At 44.5% G+C, this 14,028-nt stretch overlaps 1 protein-coding gene across 1 annotated transcript in view; it reads right to left on the bottom strand.

Annotated features, from left to right (window-relative positions):
* Positions 1-14,028, bottom strand: part of LOC109923235 (glycogen [starch] synthase, muscle-like) — a 64,015-nt gene that overhangs the window by 2,400 nt on the left and 47,587 nt on the right. The window contains exons 16-18 of the mRNA XM_048617600.1: positions 9,886-11,115; positions 8,657-8,987; positions 6,956-7,182 (exon numbers count right to left, since the gene is read on the bottom strand). Of these exons, the coding sequence (XP_048473557.1) occupies positions 10,429-11,115 (687 nt within the window). The 3' untranslated portion in view covers positions 6,956-7,182; positions 8,657-8,987; positions 9,886-10,428. The remainder of the gene's footprint in view (positions 1-6,955; positions 7,183-8,656; positions 8,988-9,885; positions 11,116-14,028) is intronic.

Genomic DNA, 14,028 nt, shown 5'->3' with positions numbered 1-14,028 from the left:
TCCTACCCACCCTGCACCCTACTCACCTTACCCATCCTACCCACCCTACACCTTGCTTACCTGTCTCCCTACACACCCTGCACCCTACTCATCTTACCCATCCTACCCACCCTGCACCTTGCTTACCACCTGTCTCCGTACACACCCTGCACCCTACTCACCTTACCCATCCTACCCACTCTGCATCCTGCTCACCTGATACCCCACTCACCCTATCTGCCCTGCAGCCTGCTCACCCATCACTCTACCTACCCTCACCCCCGTTCACCTTAACCACCCTATCCACCCTGCACCCTGCTCTCCTGTCACCATACCCACTCTGCTCCCGCTCACCTGTCACCCTACCCATCCTGCACCCTACCTACCCTATACGCCACTCCCCATCACCCTACTCACCCAGCACTCCGCTCATCTACCCACCCTGTACCCTGCTCACCCATCACTCTACCCACCTTGCTTCCCACTCAGCCATCACCCTACCCAGCCTGAACTCCGCTCACACGTCACCCTACCCCCAACCTGGCACCATACCTTTCCACCAACCTGCCACCTTACATATCTAGTACTTTCTTTACCTGGCACTCCAACTACACACTTACCCTTTTACAAGAGTTGCCTAAGCAAGTGTCTGTGATGCTGGACTTTTAAATCACAGAATACACCAATTCACGACTGTGAAAGAGCAGCGTGTGGTTTGCCTTCCCTCCAGATTTATCCCTATCAGCTTTAAAGTATGCTTCATATTTTGTAGGAGCCTAATCAGAATTCCCTCAGAAATGTAGATCTCACTCCTAATGTATAAATAGTTTGAGCAGAGTGCAATCTGATTGCGATTGTCCCTCCTCAGAAAACAAGGCCATAAAAATATGGGACCCAATGTGTAACTCTCAACTAAGCAATCTGCTGTAGTCACCCAGAATTACCTGGGTGTGTAGCAGTAATTAATTGTGCTACCTGGGCTTTAGAGTTAGCACCTCGATACGGATGACTGGAAAGGGCATCTCACATATCCAACATCGATAGGGTTTAAACTAGAGTGGCAGGGGGCTGGGAACCAAACCAGCAGGTCAGCAAGTTGAGGGATTGAGGGGAAGGTAGAAGTTAGGACCAGTAAGTCTGAAAGGAAGGAAAAGCAAAGACAGGTAAATGAACACGATGGGAGTGATGGGCTGCAATGTGTTTATTTCAATGCAAGGAGTATTATGGGTAAGGCAGATGAGCTTAGAGTCTGGATCAGTATATAGGACAATGATATTGTGGCCATTACAGAGACCTGGATGCAAGAAGAACAGACAGAACTGGCTGCTGAACATTCCAGGGTTTCGTTATTTTAGACTAGAGAGGGAGGCAAAAGAGGTGGAGGAGTTGCACTACTAATCAGGGAATATGTTACATCTGCACTCAGACAGGACATATGGGAGGGCTCATCCACTGAGGCAATATGGGTAGAGTTCAAAAATAAGATACATGTAATCAGTCTGATGCGATTATACCATAAGCCCCCTTAACAGCCACTGGGACATCAATTAACAAATACGTAGGCAGATTATAGAAAGGTGCACTAACAACGGGGTTGTCATAATGGGTGACTTTAACTTCCCCAGTACTGACTGGGACTGCCTTACAGCAAGAGGTTTAGACAGGGCGGAATTTGTTCAATGCAATCAAGACAGTTTCGTGAAACAGTTTGCGAATAGTCCAACTAGAGGAGGGGTCATACTGGGCCTTGTATTGGCTAATGAGCCTAGCCAGATGACCTTTCAGTGGGAGAGCATTTTGGATACAGTGATCACAACTCCCTAAGTTTTAAGAAAGCTATGAATAAGGATAAGTCAGGACATTGCAGGAAGGTACTAGATTGGAGGAGGGCAAATTACATCAGTATTAGCAGGAACTAGGAAGAGTTAATTGGTAGGAGCTGTTATCAGACAAGTCCACATTTGACATGTGGGAATTGTTTAAAGACTAGCTGGTCAGAATTCAGGGCCAGCATGTTCCAGTAAGGAGGAAGGATAAGAATGGCAAAGTAAGGGACCCTTGGATAAGAGGGTGGTTGTGGATTTAGGAAGAAAGCATATGTAAGGTTTCGGAGGCTAAAATCAGACAGAGCCCATAAGGAATATAAAGAAAGCAGGAAAGAACTCAAGCTGGGAAACAGGAGAACAAGGAGGGGCCACGAAATGACCTCGGAAAGTATAGATACATTAAAAACAAAAGGATAACTAGAGAGAAGGTGGAACCACTCAAGGATAAAGGAGGGAACTTGCTCTTGGAGGCAGAGCATGTGGGCAAGATCCTAAATGAGTACTTTGCATTGGTATTCACCCAGGAGAAGGATATGCAGGATAGTGAGATTAGTGTGGAGCATGCTAATATGCTGAGGCATTTTGAGATCAAGAAAGAAATAGTGTAGGGTCTCTTGAAGAGCATTAAAGTGGTTAAGTTCCCAGGGCCCAATATTATCTATCCCAGGTTATTGTTAAACGCAAGAGGGGAATTGAACATAAGAACATATGAACTAGAAGCAGTAGACCATCCGGCCCCTCGAGCCTGCCCCGCCATTCAATAAGATCATGGCTGATCTTTTTGAGACTCAGCTCCACTTACCCGCCCACACACCATAACCCTTAATTCCTTTACTGTTCAAAAATTTATCTAGCCTTGCCTTAAAAATATTAAGCGAGATAGCTTCAACCGCTTCACTGGGCAGGCAATTCCACAGATTCACAACCCTTTGGGTGAAGAAGTTCCTCCTGACCTCAGTCCTACATCTGTTTCCCTTTATTTTGAGGCTATGCCCCCTAGCCCTAGTTTCACCTGCTAGTGGAAACAACCTCCCTGCCTCCACCCTATCTGTTCCCTTCATAATCTTATATGTTTCTATAAGATCTCCCCCCATTCTTCTGAATTCCAACGAGTATAATCCCAGTCTACTCAGTCTCTCCTCATAATCCAAACCTCTCAACTCTGGAATCAACCGAGTGAATCTCCTCTGCACCCCCTCCAATGCTAGTGTATCCCTTCCCAATTAAGGAGACCAAAACTGCACACAGTACTCCAGGTGTGGTCTCACCAGGACCCTATACAGCTGCAGCATAGCCTCCCTGTTTTTAAACTCCATCCCTCTAGCAATGGCAGACAAAATTCCATTTGCCTTTTTAATTACCTGCTGCACCTGCAATCCTACTTTTAGCGATTCATGCACAAGGACACCCAAGTCCCTCTGCACAGCAGCGTGCTGCAATTTTTTTACCATTTAAAATATTGTCCATTTTGATGTTATTCCTACCAAAATGGATGACCTCACACTTATCAACATTGTACTCCATCTGCCAGACCTTTGCCCACTTACTTAGACTATCTATATCCCTCTGTAGACTTTCAGTGTCTTCTGCACACTTTGCTCTACCACTCACCTTAGTGTCATCTCCAAACTTTGACACACCACACTTAGTCCCCAACTCCAAATCATCTATGTAAATTGTAAACAATTGCGGTCCCAACACTGACCCCTGAGGCACACCACTAGCCATTGACTGCCAACCAGAAAAACACCCATTTACCCTTACTCTTTGCTTTCTACGAGTCAACCAATCCTCTATCCATGCTAATACATTACCTGTAATACCATGCAATTTTATCTTATGTAGCAGCCTTTTGTGTGGCACCTTGTCAAATGCCTTCTGGAAATCCAGATACACTACATCCACAGGTTCCCCATTATCCACCATGCAAGTAATGTCCTCAAAGAATTCCACCAAATTAGTTAAACATGACCTACCCTTCATGAACCCATGCTGGGTGTTCCCAATGGGAGAATTTGTATCCAGATGTCTTGCTATTTCTTCCTTAATGATAGATTCAAGCATTTCCCCACTACCGAAGTTAAGCTAACTGGCCTATAGTTACCTGCTTTTTGTCTACTTCCTTTTTTAAACAGTGGCGTCACATTGGCTGTTTTCCAATGTGTGGGAATCAGCCCAGAGTCCAGTGAATTTTGGTACATAATTACTAGTGCATTTGCTATTTCCCCCATCATCAGGGCCAGGAGACTTGTCTACCTTTAGACCCATTAGCTTGCCCAGCACTGCCTCCTTAATGATGGCTGGCACCTTGATTAAGATCTTTGTATCCTCGCTAGCCACTGGAGAGGACCCCAACAATTGGCGATTAGCTAATGTTCTTCTTCTGTTCAAGATGGGAAACAGGGATAATCCAGGAAACTATAGACCGGTGAGTCTCACATCAGTGGTTGGGAAGCTATTGGAAAGAATTTTTAGGGATAGGATCAACTCACATTTGGAAAAGCATGGCCTAATTAGGGATAGTCAGCATGGCTGTGTGCAGGGCAGGTCATGTCTTACTAACTTGATTAAATTTTGAGGATGTGACGAAGGTGATCGATGAGGGTAGAGCTGTGGATGTTGTCTACAAGGATTTTATTAAGGCTTTCAACAAGATCCCTCATGATAGGCTCATACAGGATCTGGATCCACAGTGATTTAGCTGTTTGGATTCAGAATTGGCTTGCCCATAGAAGACAGAAGGTAGTAGTGGATGGGTGCTTTTCTGGCTGGAGGTTTGTGACTAGTGGTGTTCCGCAGTTATCCGTACTGGGACCTCTGCTGTTTGTGATATATATAAATAATTTGGATGAAAATGTAGATGAGTGGGTTAGTAAGTTTGCAGACAATACAAACATCGGTGGAGTTGTGGATGGTGTAGAAGGTTGTCAAAGGATACAGCAGGATATATATCAGTTGCAGATATGGGTGGAGAAATGGCAGATGGAGTTTAGACTGGGTAAGTGTGAGGTGTTGCACTATGGGAGGTCAAATGTTAAGGAAAAGTATACGGTCAATGGCAGGACCCTGAACAGCGTTGATGTACAGAGGGATCGTGGGGTTCAAGTCCATAGCTCCCTGAAAGTGGCTACACAAGTAGATAGGGTGGTAAAGAAGGCATATGGTATGCTTGCCTTTATTGGTCGGGGCATTGAGTACAAGAGTCAGGATGTCATGTTGTAGCTTTATAAGACTTTGGTAAAGCCACATTTAGAGTATTGTATTTAAATCTGGTCACCACATTACAGAATGGATGTAGAGGCTTTGGACAGGGTGCAAAAGAGGTTTACCAGGATGCTGCCTGGCTTAGAGGGTATGAGCTAAAAAAACTCGGGTTGTTTTCTCTGGAGCGGCAGAGGTTGAGGGGAGACTTCATAGAAGTCTGTAAAATTGAGATGCATAGATAGGGTTGACAGTCAGAATCTTTTCCCCAGAGTTGAAATGTCTCATACGAGGGGACATGCATTCAAAGTGAGAGGGGCAAGTTCAAAGCAGATATGAGGAGCAGGTGTTTTTTTTTTTGTTTTTTTTTTTCCCCACAGACAGTGGTAAGCGTCTGGAACCCACTGCCAGTGGAGCACGGTGGAGGTAGATACAATAGGGATATTTAAGGAGCTTTTAGATAAGCACATGAATAAGAAAATGAATGGAGGGAAATGGACCAAGGACAGACAGAAGGGATTAATTTAATTTGGCATCATGTTCGGTACAATATCGTAGGCCAAAGGGCCCGTTCCTGTGCTGTACTGTACTATGTTCTAACATACTTGAATGAAACTGTTAAACACTTAGATTACACAGTTCCCTTTGACAGCCAGAGAGGTACATGAGAGGCACTGATGGATCCTAGCGGAACACGTGAAGGGGTTGTTGGAACCAGAACATCTACCCCAAAAGTCAGCTCTAAGAAAGGTTATGACACACCAGGAGGATCAGGCACAGCAAAAGGGACATTAGTGAGCAGGTGGGGCAGCAAAGAGAATGTCTGAACTAAGATCCCCAGAGACATCCACTGGCCCAGAGAGGGTGAATGTGCAGAAGATGCGAGATCACACAGCTGGTTGGAGGCATACGCAAAACTACAAACGGAATTTGCAGAAAGGATTGCGATTTACAACTAACTTGAGTGTCTTTGGATATGCCCCCACTTGACTGTTGATCAAGAATAGACTGCTGGGACAGTAATCGGCAGGGTTGGATTTTTCCCGTTTTTTGTAGACACGGCATACTTGGGCAACTTTCCACATTGTCAAGGAGATGCCAGCATTGTAGTTGTTCTAATACCGCTTGGCTATGGACAGCTAGTTCTGGAGCACATATCTTCAGTACCATTGCCAGAGTGTTGTCCGGGACCATGGCCTTTACTGTATTCGAACAGGAATATTCTTTAGAGTTAAAGTATGGCATTGGCTGTATTAGAAATTGACACTTCTGCCACAGTCCAGGTTGAGTCTTAGCGTGGCCAAATGTTTTGGAGTTCATCCCAAACGTGTGCAAGTTGTTTCATGACAGGAGTAATAAATTATACTGGACACAGCCCGGAAGTTCATGTCCTGACTGGCATCATCTTTAACGGCCGCCTGAACAGTTCTGCACTCTCTGCCAGCCTGCAGCATTGCTGGAGTCTACCTTAGCCATCCCCAACACATACCACTGGAGATGTCTCGGAGTAAGCAGAAACCGGCCCCAAGGTTCAATGCTGCCTCATCTGAGGCTTTGCTCCAGATCATACACTAAAAGGGTTGCCCTTCCATCAGAGGTGGCAGCCCGGGCTAAGGGCACAGTGCAGGCTAATGCCTGGCACCCTCAAAACAGGACCAGATCCAGTGCAGGAAAAATGATGAACAATTTCCTGTACTCTGGAAGGGTACCATCTCTTCAGTACAAACTGACTCATGTAGGGGCAGCGCACAGTCTAACTGCCATTGCACAAAACCTTAGTTACATTACGGACTCTGCACCTTTATCAGCTATTTCTCTTTCCTTCACTACAGGTGCTATCAGTCACACAGCAGTCTCACACAAAGTACCACAACAGTTCCTCAGCAGTAGCACCATCTCCAAGGCCAATGACCCTCGAAAGCCAGAGGAGGCTCCAGCACGACATTCACCTGGACCCACCACCAAGTCAGAGATGTTCACCTCAGCATGTCTGTCCATCACACTAGGCTCAGGTTCACAACACAATCAGAAGTCATTGACACGGGTCCTCAGCTAGTACAAGAAGCAAAGTCTGATGCTTTGTTACACAGAGTTCTCCTGCAGACTGGGTGCAACACCTGCTGACCCCCTTGTACGTAACATGTCCCTGAACGCAGCAACAAGACTTACGATGAACCTACAGAGACAGGGAAAGGAAACAGCAGCAAGTAATTAGGAAATCTAACAGAATATCTAAATTATTGTAAGAAGAATTGAACACAGAAGTAGGGAGGCCATGCTTCAGTGAGGCCTCATCTGGATTATTATGCACAGTATTGGACTCCTTATTTAAGAAAGGATATGCATGTGTTGGAGGCCATTCAGAGAATGTTTATTAGACTAATATGTGGAATGGACGGGGTGTCTAATGAGTAAAGGATGGACAAGCTAGGCTTGTATCCGCTGAAGTTTAGAAAAGTAAGAGGCAACTTGATATAAGATCCTTAGGGTTCTTGACAGGGTCAATGTGGAGAGGATGTTTCTCCTTGTGGGAGAATCTAGCTCTAGGGATGACTGTTTAAAAAATCCGGGGTTGCTCATTTAAAACAGAAATTAATCAAAATTTTTTCTCTCAGAGGATCATGAGTCTTTGGAACTTCCTTCCTGAAATGGTATTGATGCAGAGTCCTTGAATATTTTGAAGGCGTGGATAGAGAGAGATTCTTGTTCAGCAAAAGGCTGAAGAGTTATCAGGGTAGATGGCAATGTGGATTTAAGACTACAATCAGATCAGCCATGATCTTACTGAGCAGGCTTCAGGGGTTAAGTCGCCTCCTCTTACTCTTCATTTGTACATTCACATGATTTCAGACGCCCTTGTTAGACTCAACATTAACACTGCATCCAAGCTCTGACCATCATTGTTGCTCTCAAATGTGTGTGCTTAGCTGTCCCCATGAAAAGGACGGCAGCTGTCTTGGAGATCCAGTTTACAGATATACCCTTGGATCTGATCAAACCATTGCAGCAACAATGGCAAAGTGAAAAGTGAACAAGATACCAGTCTCTCTCCAGATTCTATTTCACATCAAGGAGCCAGGGAAAAGCCAGCAGGATCCTACAGGAAGGAACAGTGCCAGCCAGGAACACCAGGGGTTTCATTTCAGGATACTCCAGAAGTGCTCTGCCTCTTTGTCACCTTCTGCCAGTGACCCCATTGCCTACAGCAGGTCAGGCCAAGGAGAGTACACTTGTATTTGTGCAAATGACTCTCAGCAGCTGTGAATCTGTAAGCCTTGAACCCCAGAGGATGCCTGCCCAAGTCATCACAGTCACCAGGGTGGACCTTCAGGTTCCCTCCAGCTCAACTCCAGATTTCAGGGCAGAGCCTAGACATAATGGAGGCAAAGAAAGATGATGATAGTTTTAGGATACATGGACATTATAGGTGTCCAGCGTATGTCGCTCACTAGTCTGCACTTCTGTAAATATATAATAAAGATATTTCAATAAACTATAGAATCACTTGTAGTGTTCTATTTGCTGCAGTCTCACTGAGCCTCCAGATGCTGATTGTTGAACTGAAAATGTAACACACCATCTCCTGCCACAATGAGATGCTGGATTTCATTGCAATTTCTTTTACTATCTCACACCATCTGTGGACTTACGTTGTCATGACCCAGTGAAGCTTGACTAAGCTTTGGAAATTGTAGTCATGATTCCTGAGGCTGTTTTCAAGGGCAATGCCTCAATCCAGTAATGTCCGAGTGCAGGATGCCCTGGCACATCCCAAGCTGCGTTTGGCATTGCCTCTTTGACAGCTGCATTGAAGCCTTTGGATGCAGATCTTGGCCAATGTTGACATGTCCCTTGCGGTCCTGAATGCTGCACTTCTGCAGGCCTGGGTGGTAGCTGCAACTGAATCCTATCCCATTGTTTCCTCCTCAGCTGCAAGATGACCAGCCCAATTGCTCCATTGTGCTGTTAATTTCAGAAGATCTGTGAAGAAAGTCACTTAATGCATTCAAGCATCATTCTCTTTGATTTTTACCATTCATGCCTGATCAATAATTGCCCTAGGTAAGTTCATCACCTAGCACTGTCCATGACACACCAAAGACCCCTCCCCCATTCCTTAGCTCCTTCAGTGTGTTGCAATTCCTGTTGGCCCTAGGACCAGCAAAACTCCCCATATCCCCCTTCCTCAGCTACCCTCTTCTTACAGACCTCTCAATGTTACAACTGATTGCTCCATTTTCCCCACTGAACCCATAACTATGTAAGACCCCTGATGCCCCTTCTCAGCCTCTCAATCCACCCTTGATTGAGGCAACCCGCAACATCACATTTCTTGACCCCCGTGAGACCTGGCCCTAATCAACCAAATTCCACCTCGACCAGATCACATTCGCCGCAGCACTATTGTGACCATACCCTACGTGAGCCAATACTTCCAAACATACCCACGCCAGAGCTTCCTGCAGCAAATGGGCAGATAATCCATCAACTTTCCCTTTCCAATCACGGCCTCAAACTTCACAGCTGAGAGGACAGAACAGGACAGAAACTGCTCTGAGGTCATCTCCGTCCCCTAGCCCCAAGTCAGACACTGTCCCACTCTGGGTAGACAATGCCTCAACAACCACCCTTGCCCCAATAATCCTTCCTACACCCACTTCCCCTTGAACCACTTGGGCTCTACTGTGCCCTTCACCACAGCTTGCCTCTTCTCCTTAGTCACTTGGGCTTTAACATGGTCCACGGAAACAGCTGCCTTACCCCTCTTTGTTGCTTCAACTGCACGTAGTGAGCTTGCACCGCAATCAATACAAGGATCATGGGATCATAGAATGATTTAAAGCTGTACCACTATATGGACAAAGTAGCAAGCACTTACCCAAAGTTCAAGGAGAACTGCCTTTTATTGGATTGGTCCATGCTTTTAGGCAGAAGACTGAAGCAGTTTGCCTTTCCTTTCAGAGAGATGGCTGACCAGCAGAGTATCCTGTCCTGTGTAGGAAGGATTTTCAGGCTGACAATCAACCTGTTTCGCCATGTCACAAAAGCACCTTTGATGGCTTGGGACTCGAAATCAGAGCTTCTGGCCCAGACGTAGGGATACTACCCGCTGAGCCACAAGACCCTGCTCCATGAAGTAGTCATATAAAACTCAGCTGCAATGTAATGGGCAAAAATACTGTTCCTCTCCATCAGTTCAGTTAATATGCATCAACTGTCAAATGATACATTGCTGCACCAGCAAATGCAGTTGTTTTATTGAAAATTTCTATCCTTTTGCCCCCTGTTTGGGTTGGACTTGAGTTACACTCAGATAGATGAGAGTTAAAACATTAAACAAATCGTGTCCATGGTACCATTCTGATGAGTCAATTTGCTGGCTCCAGAGGAATTAATTGGTGTATTCCTACCTCTGGGATTGCTAGGAATTACTAGGATTTGTATCCCTGCTGGGATTACTCAGTTTACTTGGCCAGTTCGAACTGTTGGGATTGGTCAGCTTGTTGACATCACTGGGGTTGGTTGGCTCGTTGGGATCAGTTGGCTTGCTCAGATCATGTGAGGTACTGGGATTGGTTGGTTTGCTAGAATCACTGGGATCAGTTGGCTTGCTGAGATCATGAGAGGTACTGGGATTGTTTGACTTGCTGGGATCACTGGGATCAGTTGGCTTGCTGGCATCACTTGAGGTACTGGGATCGGTCGGCTTGCTGGGATCATTGGGATCGGTCAGCTTGCTGGGATCACGTGAGGTACTGGGACTGGTTGGCCTTTTGGGATCACTGGAATTGGTCATCCTGTTGGGATCACTGGGATCAGCTGGCTTGCTGGAACTAGTAGATGCTCGGACACTAGAGGATGCACTTGGCCTAGAGGGTGTAGTAGTATTACTGGTGCTGGATGTTTTAAATGTAAAAGAGTTTTCTAGACTTTTGTTACGCTCGTGAATTAGGTTCAGCATGGAGTCCAGCTTGATATTTTTACGATCTATCTCAGCCTCCTCTTCCTCATTGTATGGTTCAATGTCACTGTCACTGTAACGAGGGCTGGACGCAGAGGAGAAGGATGGGGAAGGTGGGAATGATGTAGGCCGTGGATAGTGGAAACTCTGAAATAATGAAGAACAAAGATTATTGATCACACTGAGTAAACTGAAATGGGTTAAGAATATCAATTATAAATATCAATATCAGGATCCATTTTTAAATGCGAAGAAAATAATGTTCATTTTCTTTTCACTTTGAAAATTAACTAATGAACTATTAATATTTTGAAAATTTCAACCAGTTTAATCCAGCTCCATTGCTCGGTCAGCTCTCTAAATTAACTCCCTTCAATATGAATGCAGTTAAAAATGATGAACTATTATAATTGTATTACGGGCATAAAGCATAAGGTGTCATTGAAACATAGAAAGTAGGAGTAAGACTAGGCCGCTCAGCCCATCAAGCCTACCCTACTATTCAACACAATCGTGGCTGATCCTCCATCTTCCCATCCCATGGACAATTCTAGCTTCTAGAAATCAACCAATTTCTTTCTTAAATATATTCAGTGACTTCACCTCCATCTGTGCAAGAGAATTCCACAGGTTCAACACCCTCTAAATCAAGAAATTGCTCCTCACCTTAGTCTGAAATGGCTACCCCATATCCTGAGACTGCGACCGCTTGTTCTGGACTCCGCTGGCCAGGGAAAGCACTCTCCCTTTGACCAATCTGTTCAGCCTGTCAAACTGTGCGTTTTTCAATGTGATCCCCTCTCTTTCGTGTATCGTTTATTGAATACAGGCCCAGTCAACCCAACATTTCCTTGTACTTCAAATCTGCCATCCCAGAAATCAGTCTGATGAACCTTTGCTGCACTCCCTCTCTGGCAAGTATATCTATCCTTAAGTAAGGAGACCAAACTGCACGCAATACTCCAGGTGTGGTTTCACCAAGACCCTGCGCAAGTGCATAAAGACATCCTTGATCCTGAATGCAAACCCTCTTGCAATGAAGGCTAACATACCATTTGTCTCTCTAATTGCTTGCTGCACCTGCATCTTTACTTTCAGCGACTGGTGTACAAAAACACTCAGGTGCCTTTGTACATCAACCCTTCTCAATCATTCACCTTTTAAATAATACTTTACCATTCAATTTCTCCTACCAAAAGTAGACAACTTCACATTTAGCCATGTTATATTGCATCTGTCATGTATTTGTCCACTCACTTGTCTATACTTGCAAACTCAAACATAAAATATTACATTTAACTCCCTCATCCAAATCACTAATGTTTATTGTAAATAGCTGGGATCCAGGCACCGATTCCCAAGGTACCTCACCTATCACAACCTTCCACTCTGAAAACAGCCCATTGATTTCCACTCTGTTCCCTCGTTGCTAAACAATTCTCAATCCATGCCAGTTTATTACCACCAATCCCATGTGTTTCGATTTTTCAAAATAACCGCTTATGTGGGAGTTCATCAAAAGCTTTCTAAAAATCCTAGTACAACACATCCACTGGTTGTCCCTTATCTATTCTATGTCAATTGGTCTTTGTGCAGAGCTAACTCATCCTGACAGAAAAAAAAACAGTTATGATCCCCAAACTTCAGGAAGGATGTGAAAGCCATTGAGAGAGTCGCAAGGAGATTTACCAGAAAGATTGCAAGGTTGAGGAATTTTTGCTACCAGGTTACATTGTAGGAATGGCGAGCAAAAGAGATTGAGGGAAGATTTGAAATAAGTCTACTACTGATTTAGAATGTAGACAAATAAAAGCTGCTTCTATTGGTTGTGCAAAGACTAGGAGATGTTTAAAGTTCTGGGCAAGAAACGAAGAGGGGAATGTGTCATAGTCATATAGTCACAACAACAGGCCCTTCAGACCACTATGTCTGTACCGACCAACAAACACAAAACTACACTAATCCCGTTTACCTGCACTTGGTTAATAGCCTACTCTGCCCCGGCATTTTAAGGGCTCATCCAGATGCTTCTTAAATTTTGCGAAAGTAACTGCCTCCACCACCCTCTCAGACAGTGCATTCCATATTTCTACCACCTAGAAGAAAATTTTCTCCGATCTTCTCTAACCCACTTACTCCTCATCTTAAACTTATACCCTCTGGTCTTCTTTATATCTGCCCTGAGACGACTCTCACAATCTATTCTATCTATGCCTCTCATAATTTTGTATATTAATATGAACTAATCAGATGCCCCCCTCAGCATCCTCTGTTCCAGGGAAAACAAACCCAGCCTATCCAGTCTCTCCTCGTAAGTGAGATTTTTCATCCCAGGCAAAATTTTAGTGAATCTCCTCTGCACCTTTCCAGTGCAATCTCATCCTTCCAATAATGTGGCGACCAGAACCGCATACAGTATTGTATCTGTGGCCTAATCAATGTTTAATATTGGAACAATACTTCCTTGTTCTTATATTCTATACTTTGGTTATTGAAGGTGATACAATCTGTGAATTCAGATAAGAAGTATTCATTTCAAACCCCACCCATGCCCACTGCCTCCATATACAGGTTGCCCCTTTGGTTGGTTATATGTTCTTTCCTTGGTTATCCAATTACTGTTAATATACTTATAAAAAGCCTTGGGGTTTTTCTTAATCCCATAAAGATATTTCGTGGCCCCTCTTTGCCTTTCTTATTTCCTTTTCAAGCAGGATCTTACACTCTTATACACACTTTTGGAGACCCCCCCCCCCGACTCTCCCAGTTCTAATGCACTGCACATAACGTATGCTTTCTTCCTGTTCTTTATCAAACTCTTGATATTCCTTAGCATCCAGGGTTTGCTGGACTTGCTTCCCTTGCCCTTCACTCTTAGAGGAACACACTGGCTCTGATTTCTCACTATGCTACTTTTAAAAGACTCACACTTTTCAAATATAGACTTACCTTGCAAGTAGCTGTTCCCAGTCTATGTTTGCCAGATCCTGTCCAATGATATTGAAACTGGCTCTCTCCCAATTTAGACATTTAACTTCTGCGCTATCCTTATCCCTTTCA

The sequence above is a fragment of the Rhincodon typus genome, chromosome 37 (genome assembly GCF_021869965.1).
Source record: "Rhincodon typus isolate 14 chromosome 37, sRhiTyp1.1, whole genome shotgun sequence".
Taxonomy (NCBI): domain Eukaryota; kingdom Metazoa; phylum Chordata; class Chondrichthyes; order Orectolobiformes; family Rhincodontidae; genus Rhincodon; species Rhincodon typus.
This window is presented reverse-complemented; position numbering and strand designations above follow the sequence as displayed.